We start from the raw sequence: 24,518 nt of genomic DNA, 5'->3' as shown, positions 1-24,518 counted from the left end.
TATTTATTTGGATTAGCTTAAATCATTTAGATAAACACATATGTCTGAATTCTTGCTCCTAGCTGTAAGTGCCAAGTAGCGATCTCTTACTCTTAGTAATTCTTAATATTTATGTCTATTTTTCCTGGGAAAGAACATCTAACAAGAAATCTGTTCCATAAGTGATGCTTTCCCATGAAGAAGGCAGCATTCGGTGGATCTACTGAGATTATTAACTTCCTTTCTTGCTAGCACTGTTCTGCTTAAACCCGGGTTCATAATGAATAAAGTTAACTTAATGTCAAATACCTCCATGTATGCAAAAACATGTTCTTAAGTAAATGAGCCAATCTTGTCTGGCATACAACTGAAATTTCCTCACTATCACTGTCTGATCAAGAGTTGGCAAAATATCTTAACAAAAAAATAATCTCAGATCTCTTGTGGAATTTTTTAAATATAAGAAGGCTTTAGTTGACAATTCCACAATAGGGAGAATGCTACCAAAAATTTTCCTATCATTCTCCAAGAGTGAATCTTTAAGAATTATTTAGCATTGCAAGTATTCTAGACCTTCTGCCCAATTTTTTAGAAAACTTATTTTGCTAAGGAAGCAATGAAAAATGTTTCAAGGAAAGGTAAAGCTACATGTAAGTAATACAAAGAGATGATTCTCCATTAATTAAGGATTCTTAGTAGTCTTAAACATTCCTCCCTCTCTCCCAGAAAAGTGTTAGAATTAAACTGATGAAAGAACTAAAACCCTCTGGGCTCTCTCGGCTTTAATCTATTCATGAGGGTAGTACAAGTGTTTCTTTAAATCTTCCATTTTCTGCCAATAGATTTTGGAAGGATATATGTCACATGCAAATGAAGGGAAATCATTAACTAGAGGATTTAATTTTGTTTCTTGCCTGACACTGGTTGACCACATATTCAAAGTATTAGCTTGCAGATTAATTTTCTGATGATAAAAAAATCCTTAAGTAATTAAACTTCAATTAAATGGAAACAAACATCAAAACAAAAAAGGGGCTGACTTCACCACAGACATTAGCTCCCTTTGAAAGAATTTTTTTTTTGGTGATTTAAGTCAATGGTAATATAAATAAATTTTCTAAGAAAATGTAGACAAATTGACAAAATATTTCAAGAATATCACTTCAAGATCAGTTTATTTTCTTTTTATTTTACTTTTATTTTCCACATCAGACCCTATCTTCAGAAGAAAAACATCAAAGACCACTACAAGCCATCTATCATTTCACTTTTAAAAATTTAAAAGCTATGATAAGGGGCTAATCATTAAAGGTCTGGAGCAAGATAATCTAAGTAATGATGTATTAAAGGAATCCAACTTTTACATACTTTACTGCTTAAGTAGTATATTAACATTTTAATTTTATAAAATTCCTGTCATTACAAATTAATATTATTAATGTTTCTCTATGGAAAATGAACATTTTAAGAAAAATCCAGATACCAATTACTAAATCAATCATAGATTTAATAGAGTGCCATGGGTTCCCATAAAAGTCTCTAGGAAGTAGCTGATGACACTAACTCACTTGGGATTAATTTGGACTTACAATGTCAAAGTTAAATATAATGTCAAGTTATATTTGGATTTACAATGCCAAAGTTAAATATAATGGCAGTTTAATGTCAAGCTAGAGAACCTCATGTTAATCTTGATTAACCATCACCACCACCAACAACAAAAAAGCACTGAGAAAATAGCAGGAAGCACATCAGCTGCAAATTCAGTTGGGAAGTCTAGCACCGACTTGTGGGTGCTTGGAGCCACACTACCTGGGTCTGCATTCCAACGCCACCCGTTACTACGTGTGTAACTAAGAGCATATTTCTGAAGTTCGCTGTTCCTCGGTTTCTCCATATGTGGAGTGAAGATAACTGCACCTGCCCCATGAGCTGTGTTATAAGATTCATAAAATGAATCCATGTGCAACACTAAGAATGGTGATGGGCTCTATTGAATGCTGAAGCAAGGACAGCAACTTTATAATGTTCTTGTTCTACTAAGATTAGTCTAGCTGAGTAGCTGTCAATCAACACAAAGATCCGTTTATGGCTTCAATCTGAAAGCCATTTTAATTTCCTAAAGAAATTACTTGAATCTTTTGTGATAAACTAAAACAGAACAAAATCCACTGATCAGATTCAAAACATTCTGCAGACAAATTATGATTTGCCCTTTCTGTGTTGCATATATGTTGTGAGCAAAGTTATATAAGATTTAAAGATATAAAAATGCTTTTATTAATCATTATCCCAAAAGTCTGCAGGAGCAAATTGGTCTACTTTTAAATTGGAGTCCATGATATGTCAGCAAAAATGAAGGCAGACAGTTCAAAGTGAGGAGTGATGACAAGGCATGGCCCAGGCAACAGAAATAGATGCAGGAGTGGACTTTGCAGACAAAGGAGATTTAACACTGATGAGAGCAAAGAGCCATACGGGAGGGTGTTGCTACATCTGCCACACTCTCCTCTGCCACCTCCCAGTAAGTAAAAGAGCTATTTCAATTCATTTTAAGCTGTTTTCTTTTAATTACCTGTAAAAAGTATGATGTTCCACACACACTTTCCATAGCCTTTTCGCAGCCCGATGGTTAGGCAGTTTGAATCCAATGGTACTCTCAAACTGTTCCTGCTAGAATAAACAAATCGGCATATTTCTTTAAGAGTTAATTGGAAGTTACTAAAAAACATGAATTCACGTTTTCTCTAAAAAATAATTCTTCATAAAAAACAATTACATCTAATATAATTTATACAAAATAAGTATTTCATAAACTGCAATACTAGTTTCTATGAAAAACAGGTGCATAAATATTGACATAAACAATGTCAACGTCCACTAAAACTAATTTTACTATTTTCCAATTGATCTCCACTTAGCTGATTCAACAACAAAAAATGAGCCCCCGCAATATGGCAGGCACTTCCTATCTTCCCTATTCTGTGAATCTGTGGCTGTTGCTTGTGTTTCAGCAACAGGAATATATATGCAGGTTTATCATTAAGAACCTGATCTTTTTTCCACCATGGAGAAATAAAGAATAGTTCATTTTCTTAAATTCAGTGGGAAAGAATTCAGTTAGCCCATGACCATGAAGGAGAACACGAACAAAGCCTCATCAGATATGCCAAGGACTACACAACATGCTTACCTCTGCTGGCCTAACTTTAATGTAGAAGTTACTGCGCTTATAGGAAATTTTCAAGATTTTCGGCCAAGCAAAACGATTGATTCTCAGTCTGTCCTTGTAAATGAGGAGCCCATTAGCACACACACCCAGCTTGATGTCAACGCCTTCTGAGTCCTGCCAAGCATTAAGAATTTGACCACAGTTAGCGTTGTGAAAATTATACAGATCAGGAAGCTCATGGAAGCTCCTCAAACCATGACCAGGAATACCAATCTAACAGGTTGGTATTTAAATTTCAGTGACAGTACACAGGTTAATAGAAATGGTAGGACACACAACACATCTTAAATCTTTTTTTTTTTTTTAATATATTTTATTGATTTTTGTACAGAGAGGAAGGGAGAAAGATAGTTAGAAACATCAATGAGAGAGAGTCATCGATCAGCTGCCTCTTGCACAGCCCCTACTGGGGATATGCCCGCAACCAAGGTACATGCCCTTGACTGGAATTGAACCTGGGGCCCGTCAGTCCCCAAGCCGACGCTCTATCCATTGAGCCAAACCGGTCCCGGCCACATCTTAAATCTTATCATCTTCAGGGATCCGGTTTGATTTGCCAAAGAGGTACACAACATAACTACAGGACACAATATTCTTCAAAAGGCATTATTCATGTTCCTAAGCTTGGGCCTATGAGCTCACAAGGAAGGAAGGAAACAACACAATTTAGTTATCCTGAAGATATGAGTGTTCTCCAAGAGGCTACGCCAGCCCTTGGGGATAGACAGTATGTTGGTTTAAAGTACATTCGGCTTTTTACTTTAGTAAAATTTACTTCAGATGGATTATTCTAGCTAATAGCTATTAAAGTTGCACCTATATTCTGTAAAACAGCAATCTCTCCCAGAAAATTTCTCTTCTAGACTGACAGTGTTAAAATGTTTGAAAACTTTCAAGTAGTTATTCAATAACTCAGAGTGCTGACATTCAGTTCTTGTCATAGCATATTCCTTTAGCTGGCATATTTCAAAGGACTGCAGGCTATTCTTTAATTATTAATATTTTTTAATTTAGAACAGACGACAATCTAGAATAATCACAAGCCTGAAAGATTTTAAACTATCAAGTAAGTTTACAGACAAAGTAAAAAATTGGCTCCTCACATTTCTAGTATTGAAAATCTAATGTGCACAATACTCAAAATGTACCAATTATTATTTATTTTCAAGGGAAAAACTAAATCTCATTCAAATATTTAAAATTGAAGAATATTATTTAAAGATACCCACAATTTCTAAATTCTCAAAAATCATGCTGAAACAAACACTACATTTAGTCTAGCCTCAATTCAATACATTTCAACTGTCCTGTTGAGAACAATGTAACACAATTTATATTATTTTGATCAATATATATTATTCAATTTATATTATTTTTTTTAAATAGAAGTACAGTACTAGATAACTGATGCCAATTGCTGTAGGTGCTGATATGTGAATGATTCATACATACAAACAGGAGATTTAAATATCTAATCTATAATTTATTCACCAATGTCCTGGCAGTCAAAATTCTCTCTAGGAACAGAGTAAAAAGCTGGGTGAGTCAGGCACAGGTGTCCAAGCAACTTGGCATCACTCACAAATGGTGCGGATTGCCAAAAACGTCACTGGCCATGACCACAGGAAGCAGACTGGAAGATTGCCCAAGACAGCATGTTCTCACCACAAGTGAGGAGGCAGCCCTCATTTGAAACATTGAACAAAGCCATCCCTACTTTGAAGCAATCTTTAGACAGGACACTGAAACTATTTTATCTGACTTAATAAGAAACAAAATATGGATCCAAGTAAATGGATTGATTTTCTATTGTTCCACACATTGTTTTAGAATTATCAGTATTTGTACGATGAGAAATTACAAATAAAGGATAAGGAGAAAAACATTGTATTTGACTTCTGACATTCAACCTCAAAGTCAGGGAGATAAAGTAAGACAAAGGGAGCATCTCCTCTGCTGTGCTCACTGCCATCGGAAGCAGCCCCATGTGGGTATCAACAGGATCCCACGCCCACTGACTTCTGCATGGCTCATAGACTATGGAAAGTTCGTAAAGAAGATCAGAGAGAGAAGGGACGGAGGTGGTGATCAAGGTTTTGAATACCCAGATTCCCTCACTGTATGGCTGCCATCTGGCTGGCTGTGTCCTTGACAATGACAGTTTCCCTCTAGATGTCCTTTCCACACAAATCTCTCCAGAGTCCTGCAATCACCCTTCGGTTCCAGAGAGAGCTGGCGCTCTACTACCTCAGAAGTATCGCTACACCTGTGGTTTCCCTGTACCTTTGTCAAGATGCCTTTTATTCAACACCCTCCAACTTGTCCTAACATAAGAGTGCCATTAAAAACTCTTCTGATAATAAAACATTAATTAAAAGATGTTTTAAATACAATCTCAAGACAATGAAAAACTATAAAGACACAAAAACTATAAGAAAGATTCTTTTAAATTGCTATGTATCCTTTTAAATGAACTACAAATCTCTTATTTATCAAATATTATCTGAGTATATTTGATAAATAAGATAAAATTTGATAAATATATCAAACAGAATGAATGAATGTTACTTTGCATAATCTCATTTTTAAATGCGTGAGTTCAACTGCTCTAAGATTTTTTTAATGTTTATTGATTTTAGAGAAAGGGGGTAAGATTTGTTGTCCCATTTATTTATGCATTCATCAGCTGATGCTTGTATGTGCCCTGACTAGGGATCAAATCTGCAACCTATCGGGACGATGCTCTAAACAACTGAGCTACCCAGCCAGGGCAACAAGATTTTTTTAAAACAAGAAAATGTATCAAAATATTAACAGTGATTGTTTCGCATAGAGAGATTTCAGTGATTTTTCCCCTTCTGTTCACCTCTACTTTCTATAATGAACATGTATTACTTTTAAAATAAAATAAAAAATCTTTAAAGAATAAAGAAGCCACTGAGGAAGAAAGAGACATTTTCCAATATGACGGACTGTTAATACAAAAAAAAAAAGGAGTATTCATCTGAGGACCTGGGAGGGAAGGAATCTTCGGGAGGGGAGCTTTCCTGGAGATCTCACAGACCCTTTCCCCGGGGCTTCCTATGCTGCATCAGGGATTGGCAGTGTCTTTTAACAGCAGGCTACCAGAGCTTCCCTCAGCATGCTGAGTTGACTCCAAAGATATTTCCAAATCCATCTTTCAAACCTTACCTCTTGCTCTCCTAGGCTCTCCCCATTAAATGATCATCCAAACAAGGATCATGAAGTAGTTGACATTTATTACTGGCATCCTCACCACCCAACCCAATACAACCTTCTCCTATCACCTATTCATTCTTTTCCTCCCACCTCTCAAATTAGACTGAAGGTGCTATGTCACCTGGAGCCTGGGCCAGCCTACTTTATCTTACAAGAGGGAGAAGCCCAATTCAAGGGCTCTTTTACAACCAGGAAGTTTTTAGACAGTGGTCAATAGCTATGATGCTTTTGCCTTTCATGGTAGCTAAGATCACCTCTCTGACCCTAAGACAGAGGCAGGAGCGGGAGCTGGGATAGAGGGCACTTTTGTTACTTCTGATAAGACAAAAGCTGGGATGCAGAATAAACCAAGATGATGGATCAAAAAGGCTGATGAGTCTTGGGATAAGTACATATGAAAGGGTATTAATTAAAAATATTGGGGGGGAAAAGAAGTAGGGGGAGAAAAAACGGACCCTCCCACAACTATAAACACATAATTAGTCACCAAAGAAATATTACAGAGACCCTGGGGCGAGGGTGAGTAGCCTTTTGCAAAAGGTGAACCAGACGATTCCGACACTGGAGCCCTCTCAAAACTTCAGTCAACAGCCTGGAAAGAGGCCATCTCCCCATGACATTACAGTACCTTGGCATGATGTAGGTCAACACCATACATGGAAAGCCTCTTTGCATTTTCTAAGAACTGAGAATCAGCTTGTGCTGGAGATAAGCCCCTAAGAATCAAAAGAAACAATATTATCTTATTGGTGGATGCAAAGAAAATGTGGCCAAAATGGAGGGGGGGATGAGCTTGGAGAATTTGGGGTGCAGGGAGTAACAGATAAATTTGCAAAAAAGTAGGAAACAGGTAAAATAGCTGAACTCTCAATCTCTAGCATTTTTATCTTAGGATCCTCTATTACTGTGGTTCTCAACCTTTCTAATGCCGCAACCCTTTAATACAGTTCCTCATGCTGTGGTGCCCCCAACCATAAAATTATTTTCATTGCTACTTCATAACTGTAATTTTGTTACTGTTAATGAATCATAATGTAAATATCTGTGTTTTCCAATGGTCTTAGGCGACCCTGCTAGCAGTTCTCAACCTGTGGGTCACTGATAAAAGCAGACATCCTGTCTTATACCCAGTCTTAAAGGCAACTCTTCTGCCTATTTATTATGATGTTGGCTATGGGTTGGTTTATTGTATATGGCTTTTATTACATTGAGATATGTTCGCTCTATTCCCAATTTGCCAAGTTTTTATCATAAATGGGTTTTGGATTTGTCTAATGCTTTCTATGCATCTATTGATATGATCATATGGTTTTCACCCTTCATTTTGTTTATGTGGTGTATCATGTTAATTTATTTGTGGATATTATAGCAACCTTGTACCCCCCAGAATAGATCCCACTAGATCATGGTGTATGAATTTTTTATTATATAGCTGAATTCACTTTGCTAATATTTTGTTGAGGATTTTTTGTATCTATGTTCATCAGGCTATATTACTGGACTATAATTTTCTTTTTTTGTTGTGTCTTTATATGGTTTTAGAATTAGGATAAAGCTAATTATAAAATGAGCTTGGGAGTCTTCCCTCCTCTTGAATTTTTTCAAACAGTTTGAGAATAACAGGTGTTAGTTCTTCTTTTAATGTTTGGTAAAATTCACCTGTAAAGCCATCCAGTTCAGGACTTCTGTTTGCTGGTGTTTTTTTTTTACTACTGCTTCAAGTTCACTGGCTGTAATTGTCTATTCAGACTCTCTGATTCTTCCTAATTTAGTTTTGGAAGATTGTATATTTCTAGAAATTTACCCATTTCATCCAGATTGTCCAATTTGTTGGCATATATTTGTTCGTAATATTTTTACAATCCTTTGTATTTCTTTGGTGTCAACTGTTACTTCTCTTTTATTTCTGATTGGGTCCTCATTTTTTCTTTGATGAGTCTGGTTAAAGGTTTGTTAACCTTGTTTATCTTTTCAAAGAACCAGCTCTTAGTTTCATTGATCTTTTATATTATTTTTTTAGACTCTATTTCACTTATTTCTGCTCTGATCTTTATTATTTCCTTCTTTCTACTTATGGAGTTTTTGTTATGTTCTTTTTCAAGTTTCTTCAAGTATAAAGTTAGATTGTTAGAGTTTTTCTTGTTTCTTGAGATAAGCCTGCAATGCTATGAATTTCCCTCTTAGGACTGCTTATACTGTATCCCATAGGTTTATGGGTTGTTGTGATCCCATTTTCATTTGTTTCAAGGTATCTTTTGATTTATTGATCTCATTGTTAACCCACTCATTGTTTAGTAATCTGTTATTTACCCTCCATGTTTTTGTGTATTTTTCAGGGGTTTTGTTTTTTATGATTGATTTCTAGTTTCATACCATGTGGTCAGAGAAGACTGTTTAAAAAAAAAACACCAAACACATAGAAAAGTCAACAAATATGGACTGTCTAAAAACTTCTAATCTCTAAAAGTTTCTTTTAAATCATTATCTTCAAAATTTTCAAAAATTTCAATTTTGCAATGTGGGAAAAACTATGATTTTATAGCTTGAGTTTAAAACTTATGCTAAAAGAAGCATTTCATTTTCACACAGATATAAAAGTTCTTAAACTATAATATGGTATGTAAGTGATTAAGTAATCCTTAGTTCAACCACAGCCATCTTTTATGGATAGAGAAACCACTTACACATTTCAGTCATTTCTCCTACATCCATCACCACCCACATTTCTGATTCAAATTCGGATGACTAATCATCTCCCTTGCTTTCTTATTAAAGATTGTAATAAAAAAAATTAAAGGGCAAAAGGAACATACAGTAAATGCCAAACAAGTATGTGGGTATGCTTGTTTCAACTTTGCCTGTGTATAAAAGGGATAAAAATGGGAGAGGATGTCATAAGAAAAGGAAACTTTTCCAATATATGAAAACAGTTAGCCTCCTGAGCATAGTTCCTCATATTATAGTCATAAAGACCCTGAAAGACCATCTCAAGGACTGCAGGGTGTCTTGATCAGTACTAAGTGAAGTTCCTAAAGGAAACACGAGATAATCTTACCAACTCTAATGTCTAGCAAGTTTTATAAAAGAAGCTATTTAAATCTATCATGCCATTCTCTCTCGCGCCAGCATGTCAACAGACCTGTGGGTTTTATGCAGCTCTACCACCTTCTCTTCCAGCTCCTTTGTCTGGGAGGGGGCAAACTGGAAGTCACTGAGGTCATGACTGGCATGTTCTTCTGGGTCATAATCCCCAAGTTCAGCTTGTAGTGTGTACGATCCCAGGAGGGCATGAGTGACAAAGGAACAGGGCAGGCGGCCAGAGGCAATGTCCTGTCGGAGCTGAAGGCACAGGAAGTATCTGAGGAGCAGGGGGAGAAAAGGATGGAAGAGAACAAGTAGTTAAGATTGCAGCACTCATAATCCTTGAGTCCTAATATTCCTTTTGAAAACAAATATATAATATAGGTATTCTTCATATCCCTAGCAAAAAAATCTCTAATAAGAAGCCAACCTTGCTCCTTGGACTCCCAACTTTGTGGCTTATATACAGAAACTGAGTCTAGAGAGCTAAGCAATAGAATGCAAACTCTGAACTTCTATTCCAGTAGTAGTGTATTATGACTATAATTATTACAACAAAGAGTTTTATGACCAAAGGTAAAAATTCCAATCACTGGCCGAAACCGGTTTGGCTCAGTGGTAGAGCATCGGTCTGCGGACTGAAAGGTCCCAGGTTCGATTCCAGTCAAGGGCATGGACATTGGTGGCGAGCACATCCCCGGTAGGGGGTGTGCAAGAGGCAGCTGGTCGATGTTTCTCTCTCATCGACGTTTCTAGCTTTCTATCTCTCTCCCTTCCTCTCTGTAAAAAATCAATAAAATATATTTTAAAAAAAAATTCCAATCACTGTTCCCTTGGATTTAAAACTAATCAAAATTAGCAAAAAAGTACAGTAATATAATTTTAAAAACAGCGGGTAGGGGAGGTTGCGGAAAGGTCAAGGGGGGGGGGGGAGACATATGTGTACTACTCTTTGTAATACTTTAAATAATAAAAAAGGAAAAAAATAATAATTTTGTCCCCTCCTTCACTCTCCCCCACAAAATAGCAGTAGCCCATAAGAATTAGCAAGAAAAGTTAAACTCATCCTGCCCTTTTTCCTCTCTACTCTTTTCAAACTAACTTCTTATTTTTCTGAGACTCTTTTAACAAAAATTATGTTAGTCTTTACTCTGAAGCCCTAACTTGCTCACTTACCCCATCTAAAGAAGTAACTAGCTTAGTCTGTGGTTGAAAAAGGATGGGCTTCACAGTGAAGCAAAGCTAACACTATGTAACTTTGAGCAAGATAATTTACTCACCTAAGGTTAATTGATGACATTTTAAAGCCTGATTGCTCAAATTTAACCAATTGCTAAGGTTATCAACGACCACTCTGAACTAAATGGCTCTCATTTTTGAAGATTTGTTAGGGACTGCTATTCCTACTGCAGGTAGCCACCTTCGTGTGGACACTTCTGCCTCGTATGCTTTCCTGCCCCTGCCTTGACCTCCTCTTATCCTCTACCCAACACGTTCATACAGGCGCACTGCCTCTCAGCCAGGCCTCACTGCTGTTCAGTCAGAGAGCACGACCCAGCACATGCTATCAGTCATCACGCAGTTCAATTAAACCTGATTACTGGACACATCTGTCAAGCAGGCCAGAGACTCTTTATCATCATAGTCCCACAGCTGGCAAAGTATCTGCCACGTGATGGTGCTCAATAATTTTCTGAGAATGAAAGTCGTCTTACTATCACTGCAGTCTGAGTGTTTTTATGCATTGCAGAAGCTCTTTTTCTAAGGAGGATTATATGTTTCCTTGATCCCTAGAAAAGCATGGGTATCACTGTGATTATTTTATTTTCACTTTTAAAATTCATTTTTATTGTTGACACTATTACAGATATCCCCCACTCCCCTCCGGCAATGACTCAGGTTATCCTCCAATTCTCTAAGGCTAATTAAGAACTGCTATTTCTCCACGTTTTATGACAGTTTTAACAACTATCTACAAAGATTCCATCTATTACTAAAATTTTGTTGCTCCCTTTTATAGTATTGTCTCTACTTTTCCCATTATCTCTACTTTTTCCATTGGTGCTTTCAAAGCTTACGTTTGAAGTACAAAAAGCTTAAAAAAAAACAACAACAAAAAAAAAACACTGCAATTGCTCCCTGAATTTCCCACCTTGGGAAATTTACATTGCAGGAAAGAGCATTCTTTAAACATTATTCTGAACACTGTTTTTGCTTACCCTGCCTTTTAAGTTTGATCAAGTAATGGTGAATGAAGATTTCAATCATGACAAGCAGGCCACCAGCTTAGGCAAGGTGGCTGGTCTCAGGCTGCACCACCACAGCTGTTAGTTAGCTCACTAGACTATATCATTTCTACCCTTATACACAGAGAGACTGTTAAAGCCTAATTTAAAATGAAAACCAAAACACTGGTGATGTAAGATGCAATCACCCAAGAATTATCATCCTCAAAAATACTGCAAGGAGCGGTGTGTGCACAGAAGTGTTGGGTCACAAAGCCCCAGTTAGTTGCATTCCTGCAGTGAGGCTCTGTAGCTTATGCCTGCAAACCTGTCAACTTGTACACAACTCACTGTGCAGTTACAAAAGCTACTATTTATTATTTACTAGCTGAAGCTAATTCAATCACAACTTAATTAATACAAGAATACCCCTATTCAGCAGTAAGTACTAAAGGGGAAAAAAATATTTTTATTTAATCCAATCTTGGAAAGATAGCTCCATAATTCCTATTTCACATGGATATCACACACACACTCTTAAGCACAACTACACAACTTGATATTTGACAGCACTAGCCCAGTAGAAAGCATCAAGGCACAGTAATCACAAGAATCAAAAGCAGAGTCTCCCAGTAAGACCCTCTAATTTATATATATGCTTTTAGATGTTCCTTGACCATGTAAATAACCTTTTAAAAATATACACAAATCACCCTATTGACTTATTCTTACTAAAGCCAGGAAGTCCTACCACTGGAACCCAGTTGAAGAGAAATAAGACATGAAGAAGGCACAGGCAGACACAAGAATGTTCCTTGGTTACCATTCAAATACTCAGAATCAGGAAATGTGTACTTGCTCCTAAACTGAATCTTTTATTTGTAATTCAAGCATATGTTTGTATATTCCAGACAATCTCAGAGAAGATGAAATGAAATACTACTGGCTCTTACATAAGAAAGTGTATCTTATTATTTGATTGGGACAACAACAAAAATTACAGTTCAACTGACTTTTAAAAATAATTTCATTTTCTAGCCTTATATCACCTTTGTAATATGCGACTAGTTCACAGGGACACATGGGTTGCATAATAAGAACTATCTTAGTATTGAAATGTGAGATATTAAATATCAATTTTTAAAGTATACCATAGGAAATAGAGTTGCCAGCAATATTTTTAAAAAAATATTTCATTACTTAAATACAAAGATAAATTAAAGAAAAGTAAATAAAAATTTTCAAACTGGCAACTTTTCAAACTATTTTGGAACATCCACTTCCAAAGGCTCTTCTAAAACTCAACTTAAGAAAAATTATTTTCATTCAAATAATGAAATTATAACCATTACTTTAGGACACAAAAATAAATGAGAGTATAGGTAAAGGTTTGTTTTTTATGTAAATCTGAAGTACCTGGTGATATCTTCAGTCAATTGTGAAGGATCAGGAGGATAAAACTTCACATTAAAAGTGAACAGCCAGGGAAGATCTGTAATTATTAAGTATCACAGTTATTCATCCAACAAACAGAAAGACTATTTATTTATTTTAATATTTTTATTTATTTCATAGAGGAAGGGAGAAGGAGAGATAAGAACATCAATGATAAGAATCTTGTATTAGTTCCTTTTCCAGGCCCCCCACTGGGGATTAGACCTGCAATCTGGGTAAGTGTCCTGACCAGGAATCAAACTGTGACCTCCTGCTTCATAGGTTGATGCTCAACCAGTGAGCCAGGCTGGTCTGGTTATTTTCATAAAACTTAAAGGTACACTAATTCCTGCATAAATCAGTTTAGAGAACTTCATATTTTAATTTAAAGAAAACATCATTTATAAGACAAAATAAAAAATAAAGTAAAAATCCATTACATAAATAACCCAACATTTAAGCATAATAGGATAACATTTTTTTAAATAAATGTTTACTGGTACTTCAATAAATGTTTTGTATGGTGATCTATTACTCAAAAAATTTAATATAACTTCCATGGAATAGTTCTGAGATAAGACTTGTTTTGACCACAGAATTTCTAGATACCAAATAATCTCCACTCTTTAAAGAAAAAAGCATTTTAAGATTTCTACACTGTTGGGGGAAGAAGGATAATGATCTAGTGATCATTATAGCTATTTAGGAAATTATTTATGGGTTATTTGAAGGAAGTGTTAAAAGAAATCCCAAGGAAAGGAGATAGTGATAAATGTCACCATACTTTAAAACAATAAAATTATTTCCCACGTTTTCTAAGTACACTATATGTAACATATACTTTACTTTACTGTGTCAAAAAGAATGACTACATCAATCAAGAGTAGAGAAGGCAATGACCTCAAAAGAATGAAAAGAATCCTTCTACACATTTTCTCCCCTAAAGTCCTCGCTCCAGCACATTTATAGTGTATCTCTCAGCCTCTGGGGCGAGAAATACCCTTATTTATTAAACTAATTACAAACTTTCAAGATGAAGTGGATAAAGTAATAAATTTACCTGGGGTAAAATTTACATAGATAATAAACGTTACAGAAAAGCAGCTTCTCATTCTTTTCTACAGAGAAAAAAGTCAGCTATGCCTCAAAGTGGTAATACTGTGAGAAAACACTGAGGACTATGACTCTAGAACCTCTAGTACAGGTCCCTAAGCTCTATATATAGTAATCATGATTCCAGAAAAATGTCGTTAGTAGCCTTCACTTCCCATAAGACACAAATGCAAAATAGAGCTGGTCACTCTATGACTATCTTATTATTCTAGTCCATAGATTTTTTTGAAAAGATTAACTTCAAAGTCTGATTATTTGAATACTCACTTCTCAGTTGTCTCTTTATTTGTTTTGCAGGATCTAGCCAGTTCTGCAGGAGAGGAAAAAAGAGGTTAATTAACCATAAGAAATTTCCCAGAGTACAAAATGGAACCATTTACAGCTTCTGAGGACTCCCAGACTGTGAGAGGGCACAGGCCAGGCTGAAGGACACCCTCTCTCCCCCACCCAGTGCATGAATTTTCGAGCACCGGGATTCTGGTATTTTAATAAAGTACTATTAGAAGTAGCTTCCACCTACTAGCATTCCACTGGGGTAAGTATTGACTTGTATTTGAATACGTTATAAATAAAATAATACAACAGTTTTAAGGTGAGTCCTTGGGCTTCATTTTATGAGATATGAAATCAAACACCTATCCTAATGATGAGATAATATATCTTCATACAGTCTTTTTCTCTTATTTATAAATTAGAGTTTACACTAAATATTATTTTGTATACTTTCCAGTGTACAGTACAGTGGTTGGACACACACAAAGTTTTTAGTCTATAAACTGTCAGAAACAGCCCCTGTGGACACTGAAATGAGAGCTCAACAACTGGCTCCAGCTCACAGAGGATACATGAGAATTGGGAACTATTAGTTAAGAGTATATATACCACGATCAAACACAACTATCTCAACTCCTAAAGCCAACTCCTCCTCCTCCTTAAACTTTGTCTTTCCTTGGAGCTATGTAATGCTATGGAGAATACTGTCAGACTGGAGCAGAAATTCTTCTTCCTGGTCTTCGTGTAACATCCTGTTTAAACTTCATTTCAAGTGGGAGTCACAATCACAAAAAACTGTTTCTCTTTCCACTTACTACTTCCCTTTGAGAAAGTTAACATAAAAAGATTCTAGGAAACCATTATAACATCTTAAAGCTGAAAAGACCAAACTTGAACTACTGAGTTCAACCTAAAGACATTAAATATTTGAAAAGCAATAAGCAAAAGATCCATTTAAAAAAATGTTTATGCATTTTTATTTTTATACTTCTTCCACCTTATCCACAAGTCATTATTAGAGTTCACCTTACTCTATCTTCATTAACACAGAATAAGTACATTTTTTGAGATAGAGTAAATGGATTGAAATAATCCTATTTAACAAAAGAGTAATATGCAAGTTGACAATCACTCCAACACAGAAGATGGCTGCGCCTATGTAGACACAAGATGGCCACCACAAGATGGCCAGCAGGGGACGGCAGTTGGGAGGGACCAGGCCTGAAAGGGAGGGCAGTTGGGGGTGATCAAGCCTGCAGGGGAGGGCAGTTAGGGGTGACCAAGGCTAGCAGAGGAGTAAAGTTGCAAGTTTCTGGGCTTGCAGGGAAGGGCAGTTGGGGGGGACCAGGCCTGCAGGGGAGGGCAATTAGAGGCAAACAGGCTGGTAGGGAGCAGTTAGGCATCAATCAGGTTGGCAGGGTAGTGGTTATGGGGTGATCAGGTTGGCAGGTAGAAGTGGTTGGGGCAACCAGGAAGGCAGGCAGGTGAGCAGTTGGGAGCCAGCAGTCCTGGATTATGAGAGGATGTTTCAATTGTCCATTTAGGCCTGATCCTACCGGGATTGGCTCTAAATGGGCAGTCAGACATCCTTCGAGGGATCCCAGATTGGAGAGGGTGCAGGCTGGGCTGAGAGACACCCCCCCCCCCATGCATGGATTTTGTGCACCAGACCTCTAGTTGGACGTTTAGTAAGTTTCATTCATTCTGTAAGTATTGCAAATAACACCTGTATTTAAACAGAATTTTATTCAGACACATAAAGCAATTGAAATGTTTATAATGTAGAAAATAATAGTCTAATGTCTCAACAAGATATTGAATTAGTACAACAGACATTAAATTACAAAATACGGAAGTAGTAATAACATGATGCTTTGAAAGCAAAGCTGCACAGACCCTGTGGGTTTCACTACACTTACGCTTAGGGAAGCAAGGGCCCAAGGTGTGCATGGCTCTGCCCTAACACTGGTTATATTCAAACCTCTCAATAAAAGAATTACCAGAACTTGGTCTAGTTTCATATCACTGGTGTCCCAGCTGCACGGCCCAATGATGAGAAGGGCCAGTGGAACCCTCTAATGGTACCTCCAGTGCGACGTTAGGAAAACTCTAATTCTCCTCTTAGAAAAGAGCCTGGCATTCAGTTTCCTTGGCCTGCAGCTGCTGTCCCAACAACAGCTGGCTCACAAATGGCTGGCTATGATGAGTGAACAAAAATGAGAAAAACACATCATTCAGTCTCTAGCCCAGACAGAGGAGAGACTGGGGGAAGCTCGGGCAAAGAAGGATCAAATGTGTTGGGGCATTTCATCCAAAGAAGTAACAACTACAGCAAAAAAAAAAAAAAAAAAAAAAAAAAGAACCAGAGTCGCCTAGGGCCAAAAAGAAAAAAAAAAAATCCTTTAGATCATTAATGCAGAGAAAGAGAGTGGAGGGGAAACTACTTAAAGACCTACACAGCCCCTTCTAAATCTCCAGCTTCATTATGACAGATGATCTAGATGCTTTGCTACAGAAGAGGAAAAAAAAAAAAAACCTCCCTGTTCGAGGAGGAAGATGATAGACGTAACATCATCTTCTGTGACCCCCAGAATAACTTATTGTCCCAGCCATTTGGCAACTTCCGTTCTCACCAGAAGCACCAACCCCTTGTATGAATTACCTGAGAGCTTCTGCACAGCATGGAGTCAATAGAGGTCTGTAGACTAGACCATGAGTGAAGTTTCTATGTACCAGCCAGCCAAATTCAGACTCAGTGTCATTCTCAGACCTCCTTCCACAACATTGCCAGCCACATTATTAAGACCCCTATCCAAAAACTAAGTGGGCAGAGTTTACCTTACATGATCAAGTAGGAGCAGCAGAAATGACTCCTTTCATTCATTTACCTATCCCCATGGTCAGCAAACTGCGGCTCTTGAGCCGCATGCGGCTCTTTGGCCCCTTGAGTGTGGCTCTTCCACAAAATACCATGGCCTGGGCGAATCTATTTTGAAGAAGTGGCATTAGAAGTTTAAGTTTAAAACATTTGGCTCTCAAAAGAAATTTCAATCTTTGTACTGTTGATATTTGGCTCTGTTGACTAATGAGTTTGCCAACCACTGACCTATCCCTTTGCTGAACAGGGGTCCCCTTTGCAAAGCACATTCACTTCCCCACTGTAAGCTCCATTCTCACCAAGGATTGAGGAGGTTTCCTTCCTCCCCAGTACAGCTTAGCCAGGGTCAGGATAGACCACATTACCTGTATCCTCCATAACACAGTTTTAAGTAACCAGTAGGTACCAAATTAATACCTGTTGGTTAACATCTGCCTGGTGCTTGCTTCCTATCCCCCAATGCTGTGGTCATTTTAAAAGACCACAGATTCTATTATTTCATTAAATTTATTTTTATTTAAATAATAAAATCCAATGAATACTTAGATCATGAGTAGGATATAAGTTTATGGCCTAAGAACAAAACTCAAAGTAAAAACACAAAAATAACTTAATACGACTTCTGAAAGAAATACAAGTCTATTTAACAGACACAGAACTCTAACAAACAAATAATAAACTTCTTGGTTTTGACACATTAGGAGGAGGCTGGGTAGATCAAGAAGCAGGCATAAAAAGGTGGAAAAAGTGAATGAGATAAATGCACACACATCATTATAGATTATGATGCATCATTCTAATTTTTTAAAGATTTGGCTGCCACATTTATCAACTTTGGAATCAGAAATACATGAAGTCAAATCTGGCTTTCTACCAATTCTTGTGTGAACTTGGGCTTATTCTTTGGATTCTTTATGCTTCAATTTCCTCAAGAGCAAGATGAGGATCGTAACATCTACCTCATAGAATAGTTCTTTTCCTCAATACTACCCAATGTCCTTAACAGATAAGTTCTTTCTGAAATGACAAAATTAAATCGACATCATATTTTGGTATATATCCCTTCTTCACATAATTTTGTATTTCCAACAGACGAACAGAACTGGGGATTAACTAAACAACTTATATGCATATATAGCCCATGGATATTAGAGAATAGTGTCCTGAAGGCCTGTGGGACGGGGGGAAGGGGGAGGGCGGGTTGAGTGGAGCAGGAAGTAGGGAGAAAATAACTTTACCTGTCTTGTCAGGTAGGTGCCCAGCCTTCACTGGCTATATATTCTAACTGTTGACAGCTTCCTGCAGAAAGCCCTAGCATGTCACTGCTTCTGTGTTCCCACATCTAAGTGTTTCTTTGAACTCCTCCCTATCAGAGTCCCATTAGCAGTGTGAGTGTGCAGCTGCCTGTCCAGGGCCACTCACCACACTAGACCTAGATAACAACTCAAGAAACTCTCTCTCCTCTAATTCCCCTTCAGACTGGATGCTGAGATCCTCAAGTTAAAAGTTTTCAAAATGCCTAGCCCTGTCTTCCTCACTCACATTTGGTGCTTGTCCATTTGGCCAGGTGAGAAAAATTAAATTTAACCCAACTCACACTGAAATACCAAATGTTAAAAGTGTAAGAGTAACTTTGCATTTCCCTTTAAGAAGTTATAGCACCAAAGCAGATCCCCTTTATTAGACCTTTGCCTACATGAGGTCTTCGAGAACACTACCACAATGCTGGTGGTTAAAGGCTTTCTATATTACAGTAAATCATTCACTAAGCATCTGGGAGAATGTGATTCAACTTCTGTCTGCGGTGTTATAAGGTGTAACTGGTTTGAATAAAGAATTTTACTAAGTAGTTTATATCTGACAAAGAAAAGGTTAATATTTGAGATTTTAGTTCTAGTTTTTTGGGAGAAATTGCCTGGCTATCAGGCAAACACTTTAATCAATTTTCATAAAGTTAGCTGTGGATATCAACTATACTTCTAATATACTCCTCTTTCAATATGGCTTGAAGCAAAATGACATCAGAATCCAGGGCCAGATGCCAAACTTAATTAACATAAAAATTTAAGATAATATTTTTTCGCTTTAAAGAAAGTCCAAATTTCTTATTGATGGTTCTATGTAGAAATGAATACAAGAACTTCATGGACTTGGAATTTCATATATAAAAGAGCAGTAACAAAGTGCTTGATTCCACATATTTTTAATGACATTTTCCATAGTAAAATTTACACAAGCGTTCTCAAAAGACATGAAAAAATTCTAACACAAATAATGATAGACTTTTATACTCAGAGTAAATTGAAAGGCTTCCAACTCAAGGTCTCAACCATGAAAGACCCATCACAGTACTATACTAAATCAAAAGAAAGTTAAGATTTTTCTCTCCATGGAAACTTTTCACACAAATTACTATTACCTTTACTTCACAAAAAAGTAAAATGATGACTGAAGTTTCTATAAATACAGATATTATTCAGTATGGGGAAAAAAGCATTTTAAATTTCTGTATTGTATGGTATCCTATTGTTGAAACAGCATGAGTTTCAAAGAAAATTGGACTGAGCTGAGTTGTTACAATGGTAATAATTTTCTGAGGAAAAATAGGATGAAATACAAATCTATATTTGAAAAATAAGAGTACTTTTGCCTAGATGTCTATCCAAATTGGGGCAACAAATGGACGTCTCTCTCAAATCGATGTTCCTTTCTCTCTCTCTCTTTTTTTTTTTTCCTTCCCTCCTTTCCTCGCCATCTCTCTAAAAATCAACAGAAGAGGTATGTATTCTCAGGTGAGGATTTAAAAAACAAAACAAAACAAAAACAGCAACAACAAAAAGATTATACAATACAAAAGTTATAAAAACAAGGAGGTTATCTACACTAATAAAAGCCTTTGTGGTCATCACGCCTTCATGCCATGATGCCCTCACACCTTAATAATCCATCACCAGGGGTCTACGTGTGCAGCAGGCATGTGCAGGTGGGCAGAGACTTGGTGCTGTGTGCACAGCACAGAGGCGGATCCTGGCGGCTCCACTTGAATGTTCTCAGTGTGTCCGTTCAGACATGTACCCTAACTGGGAATCAAATCCAGGAGCTCTTGGCTCATGGGTCGATGCTCAACCACTGAGCATACCAGCCAGGTGGGATCCCCTTCAATACTTCATTTCTCCACTATCATACCCAGGTTGCAGGTGGCAATTAGAGAAAAACATCAAAATATATTATTTTGCCATCACAATTGTAAAATCTACAATCTCTACGGGACTGTCAATAGCAATCCACTGACTTGCTTTTAGTAGTCTGTCCCTCTTGGTGGTGGCAGATTCAGTATTTGGTGAGGGCCTACTTCAAAAGAGTGGACAATGATGGCCAAATTCCTATCACACTTACTTTTGCAGCTTTGAGAACCAAAAGAAGGAAACATTATCAAAACCACCTTATAATGTAAAGTCTAAAAAGAACACCTAGTTTATTTAGTCAAATGCCTAATATGTTATTACTTCTCTTCTGAGAAAACTATTATAGAGTTCTAATAAGAACACCATGTACAAGCAGGCATGCAATTTAATTATTTTTACTTTAAATATGTAATTAAGCCAAAAATTACTATCAAGGATTTAAAACTAAACAAGTTGAGAAAATTTAATGCATATATAATTATTGTCCTTGTATCCTGAATTTCATTACCAGGATATATAAATACAAACAATGATCGCATGTGGTAAATAAATGTTTCAGCCTATATTCATCTCCTAACTGTTCTGTTCTGATGACAGTGATGTGAATGTTCCAGATTAGAAAGGAACTCCTTTCACTGTGATCAAGTGCTCTGGGAATCCTCGGTCAGAATGTTCACAGTGTGTCTGTCCAGAGCCACCATCTAACAGACTTAAAAGGACTTCACTTTAGGGCACAACCTTGGACCAAACCTTTACTCTTCTACACCCACTAGCTTCATCAGACTTAAGTCCTAAGACTGAGAAAGTGACACAGAAAAGATCAAGTCCTGTCTTAACAATGAGGAAAGTGGTAGAGGCTGAATGTTTGAGCCCCCCCCCCCCCCCCCCGGCAAATTCATATACCGAAACCTAATCCTCAATGAGAGAGTAATTTGGAGGTGGGGTCTTTGGGGTTGACAGATCACGAAGGTAGAATCCTCATGAATGGGATTATATAAAGGAGGCTTCAGAGAACACCCTGACCCGTTCACCATCTGAAGACACAACAAGAAGGCACTGTATGAACCAGAAAGTGGGCCCTCACCAGACACCAAATCTGTGAGCACATTGATCTTGAACTTCCCAGCCTACTGAGCTATGAGATATACATGTCTGCTCTTTATAAGCTATCAAGTACTGTTAAAATAGGCGGAACTAAGACAAAAGTCTACAGGTTAAGTCTGTGAATTTTTCTCTCTTTAATTTACCTATGTAACTGAAAGCCCTGAAGTTCCCTGAATTAGCTTTAGTCATTATAGAACTCTTATGCTCCTACTTAGTGTCTTGGGAAATTCCTGGAGTAGAAACAATCTCTACACATTCCTGATGTCAGGCAGACACCAACATAGGGTCCTGGCTGGCCAAATATAACCACCCAAGCCAGGCTGGCCCCCATCTCCTTCCCCCGCCCCCCAATAACCCAACAATAGGGCAAGAAACACTTTCATCCCACATAGCTACCAAGGTCTGTTCTGCAAAGCAAATACTCTCTGGAACCTATAGACAAATACATATGGGCACTCTTGACATTCCTTCCAATAGCCTCCTTCCCTGCTTTTCAGGCATGCTTAATTCCTAGCATATAGGTAAGTTCAAGAACTCAAAATTCAATATAAAAGTTTTTAAATCAATTATTTCTGTTTCTAGCAATTAACATAGGATAAAGCATTCCATTATGTCTGCTTATAATGTAAGTGAAAAAAACAGACACACAATGGCAGAAAGTTATAGGTGATTCTTCCTACACACGTTTTCAATATTTACCAAATTTATACGATGAACATAAAATGTCATAATAAAAACATATGTTGTTTTAAAGCTAAACTTTGTACTAATAAAAAAAATTACAGTAATTTTCTAAGATGATATGTAATTAAACTTGAAATTTCACTTACTTTCTGCTCAGGGCTTTCCTGAAACGAAAGTCCAAAGTAGTCTTTCTCCAAGAGGTTGAGATGTTCACACACTTTGTCAAACAATACTTGTCCCTTAGCACGTTTCTGAGGAAAAAGAAATGGTATCTTTACTTTTCAAGCAACAAAGATTCCATAAGTATTAACGTATAAACTAAAATTTTGAGTTTAGAAGTATTTTAAATTAATTTTGTGAGACAAAGGTGGCTCAAATGATGGCAATTACTTTCTTGATGTGAAGTATAATCCACTGTCTCTTCTTGATAGGAGTCTGGAGTAGATGTGAGATTGGTTGCAAATAATAGCCAACAATATTTTAAAGATCAATAATCTAAGATAGAACTTGCTTACTCTCACATTAATTTTAACAGCACTGCTCACTCCTGAATCTCCAGTGAGTAGAAGACTGCCCAACACAGTAAGTGCTAGGAAAACAACAACTGTTGAATCAACTGAAATAACTGTACTAACATACTTTAAATGAGATGACATTTAACCCCCTGCGGCTCCAAATGACTGAACACAACTGTAATTTCAGCTCCAGTTTTGTATTTAGGAACTTTCCTTATCTGAGATGATAAAGGTAGCAAACTATTATAGCTCCTACCACATTTATCTACCTAGGTATCACCCACTACATATTTATTAAGAAATATAAATGTCATAGAAGGCATTTTATCTACTTACAACTCAAAGGAAGCTTATATAAGAAGTTGATCTTTAATAAAAGTTCTCAAATAAACATAATTTCTATGGAACCTGATTATAAATGACAACTACTTTCAATAAGCCAAATTAAGCAGCTACAGGCATCATGAAGAAATGTGACAGAATCAAAAGAATTAGGGTGAAAAAGACATTTAAGATATTTGAATTAGGGTGAAAAAGACATTTAAGACAACTGATATCAAAATTTATATGTCAGTTCAAAGAAACATTCTAACTTTGGTGTAAACCCAATTTTTGTTAACAAATCATACTTTCTCACTGGTTTCTGTTTCAAAATAGAAACATGCTCTTATGCACAGAATTCCCCTAAAAGATAAAGAGGGAAACATACCCAGAACACACCATCACAGCACAATGTGGTGTGGTAGGCTGGGCTGCACAGCTTGGCATCAGCGTGAACTGGTGTCAGACCCAGTTCCTCCCTCATTCAACATAGTATAAGCACCATACTATTTATTAGAAGAATGTGACAATGGACAAACCACTTAGTGGCCTTAGTAAAGTGTAAAGTGAGATCACAGCTGTCTCACAGCATACTGTGAGGGTCAGATTAACCCAATAAGATAGTATATGTCCTAGTGCCAAACAAAGTGTCTTAATCATAGCTGAATTTCATTCCCAACTGTTCTGTCACTAGCCTACACCTAAAAAACGTCAAAATATCTTCTAGATGCTCAGATTGCTTCTCTACTGTTCTCTCCTTCCCGCTCCAGGAAACAGCTATTTTAAATGCTTGATAAGATCTTAACTGCACACACATATCATTTACGCTTCCATTCAGCATCTCTACCCTCAGTGAACTCAAAGTCTGGCTGGAAAGACAAAAAATGCAACAATACTGTGGGGCATGTGCTGAAAGATGAATGTACAAAGTGGTATGGGAACACCAAGAATGGAATGAGAATGTGAGAAAAATCAGTTTCAACAAGACTGTGATATAAAAAGAATCTTAGAAAGAAGTGACTTTTTTAAGGCAGATAAACAGCATATTTAAAAGAAGTTAATTTTCACTTTGGAAATTAAAGTTTGACACAGCCAATTTTTATTTCAAAGATACTGTAGGCTACAATAAGATGAAAAAAAGTAACCCATGTATAATGGACAAGCCATGCAATTTAACTAATAGATATACTGTCCTACTCTTGGATGTTCACAGGGGCTTGCCAGTCTAAAAAGCTCAAAATATACTGATTTAAC

At 36.9% G+C, this 24,518-nt stretch overlaps 1 protein-coding gene across 12 annotated transcripts in view; it reads right to left on the bottom strand.

The window, feature by feature from the left end:
* The window catches only part of EPB41L2 (erythrocyte membrane protein band 4.1 like 2), a 160,781-nt gene that overhangs the window by 38,457 nt on the left and 97,806 nt on the right, over window positions 1-24,518 (bottom strand). For 10 of the 12 annotated variants that reach the window (XM_084889580.1, XM_084889569.1, XM_084889577.1 and 7 more), the window contains exons 4-10: window positions 22,575-22,679; window positions 14,572-14,614; window positions 13,174-13,249; window positions 9,591-9,809; window positions 7,080-7,167; window positions 3,173-3,325; window positions 2,555-2,652 (exon numbers count right to left, since the gene is read on the bottom strand). In XM_084889580.1, coding sequence (XP_084745706.1) covers window positions 2,555-2,652; window positions 3,173-3,325; window positions 7,080-7,167; window positions 9,591-9,809; window positions 13,174-13,249; window positions 14,572-14,614; window positions 22,575-22,679 — 782 coding nt within the window. The remainder of the gene's footprint in view (window positions 1-2,554; window positions 2,653-3,172; window positions 3,326-7,079; window positions 7,168-9,590; window positions 9,810-13,173; window positions 13,250-14,571; window positions 14,615-22,574; window positions 22,680-24,518) is intronic. The other 2 variants (XM_084889573.1, XM_084889574.1) reach the window with 2 other exon arrangements.

Source organism: Pipistrellus hanaki (genome assembly GCF_964339955.1).
Source record: "Pipistrellus hanaki genome assembly, chromosome: 7".
Lineage (NCBI taxonomy): Eukaryota > Metazoa > Chordata > Mammalia > Chiroptera > Vespertilionidae > Pipistrellus > Pipistrellus hanaki.
Note: the sequence above shows the minus strand (reverse complement) of the source record. Positions and strands in the feature narration are given on the sequence as shown.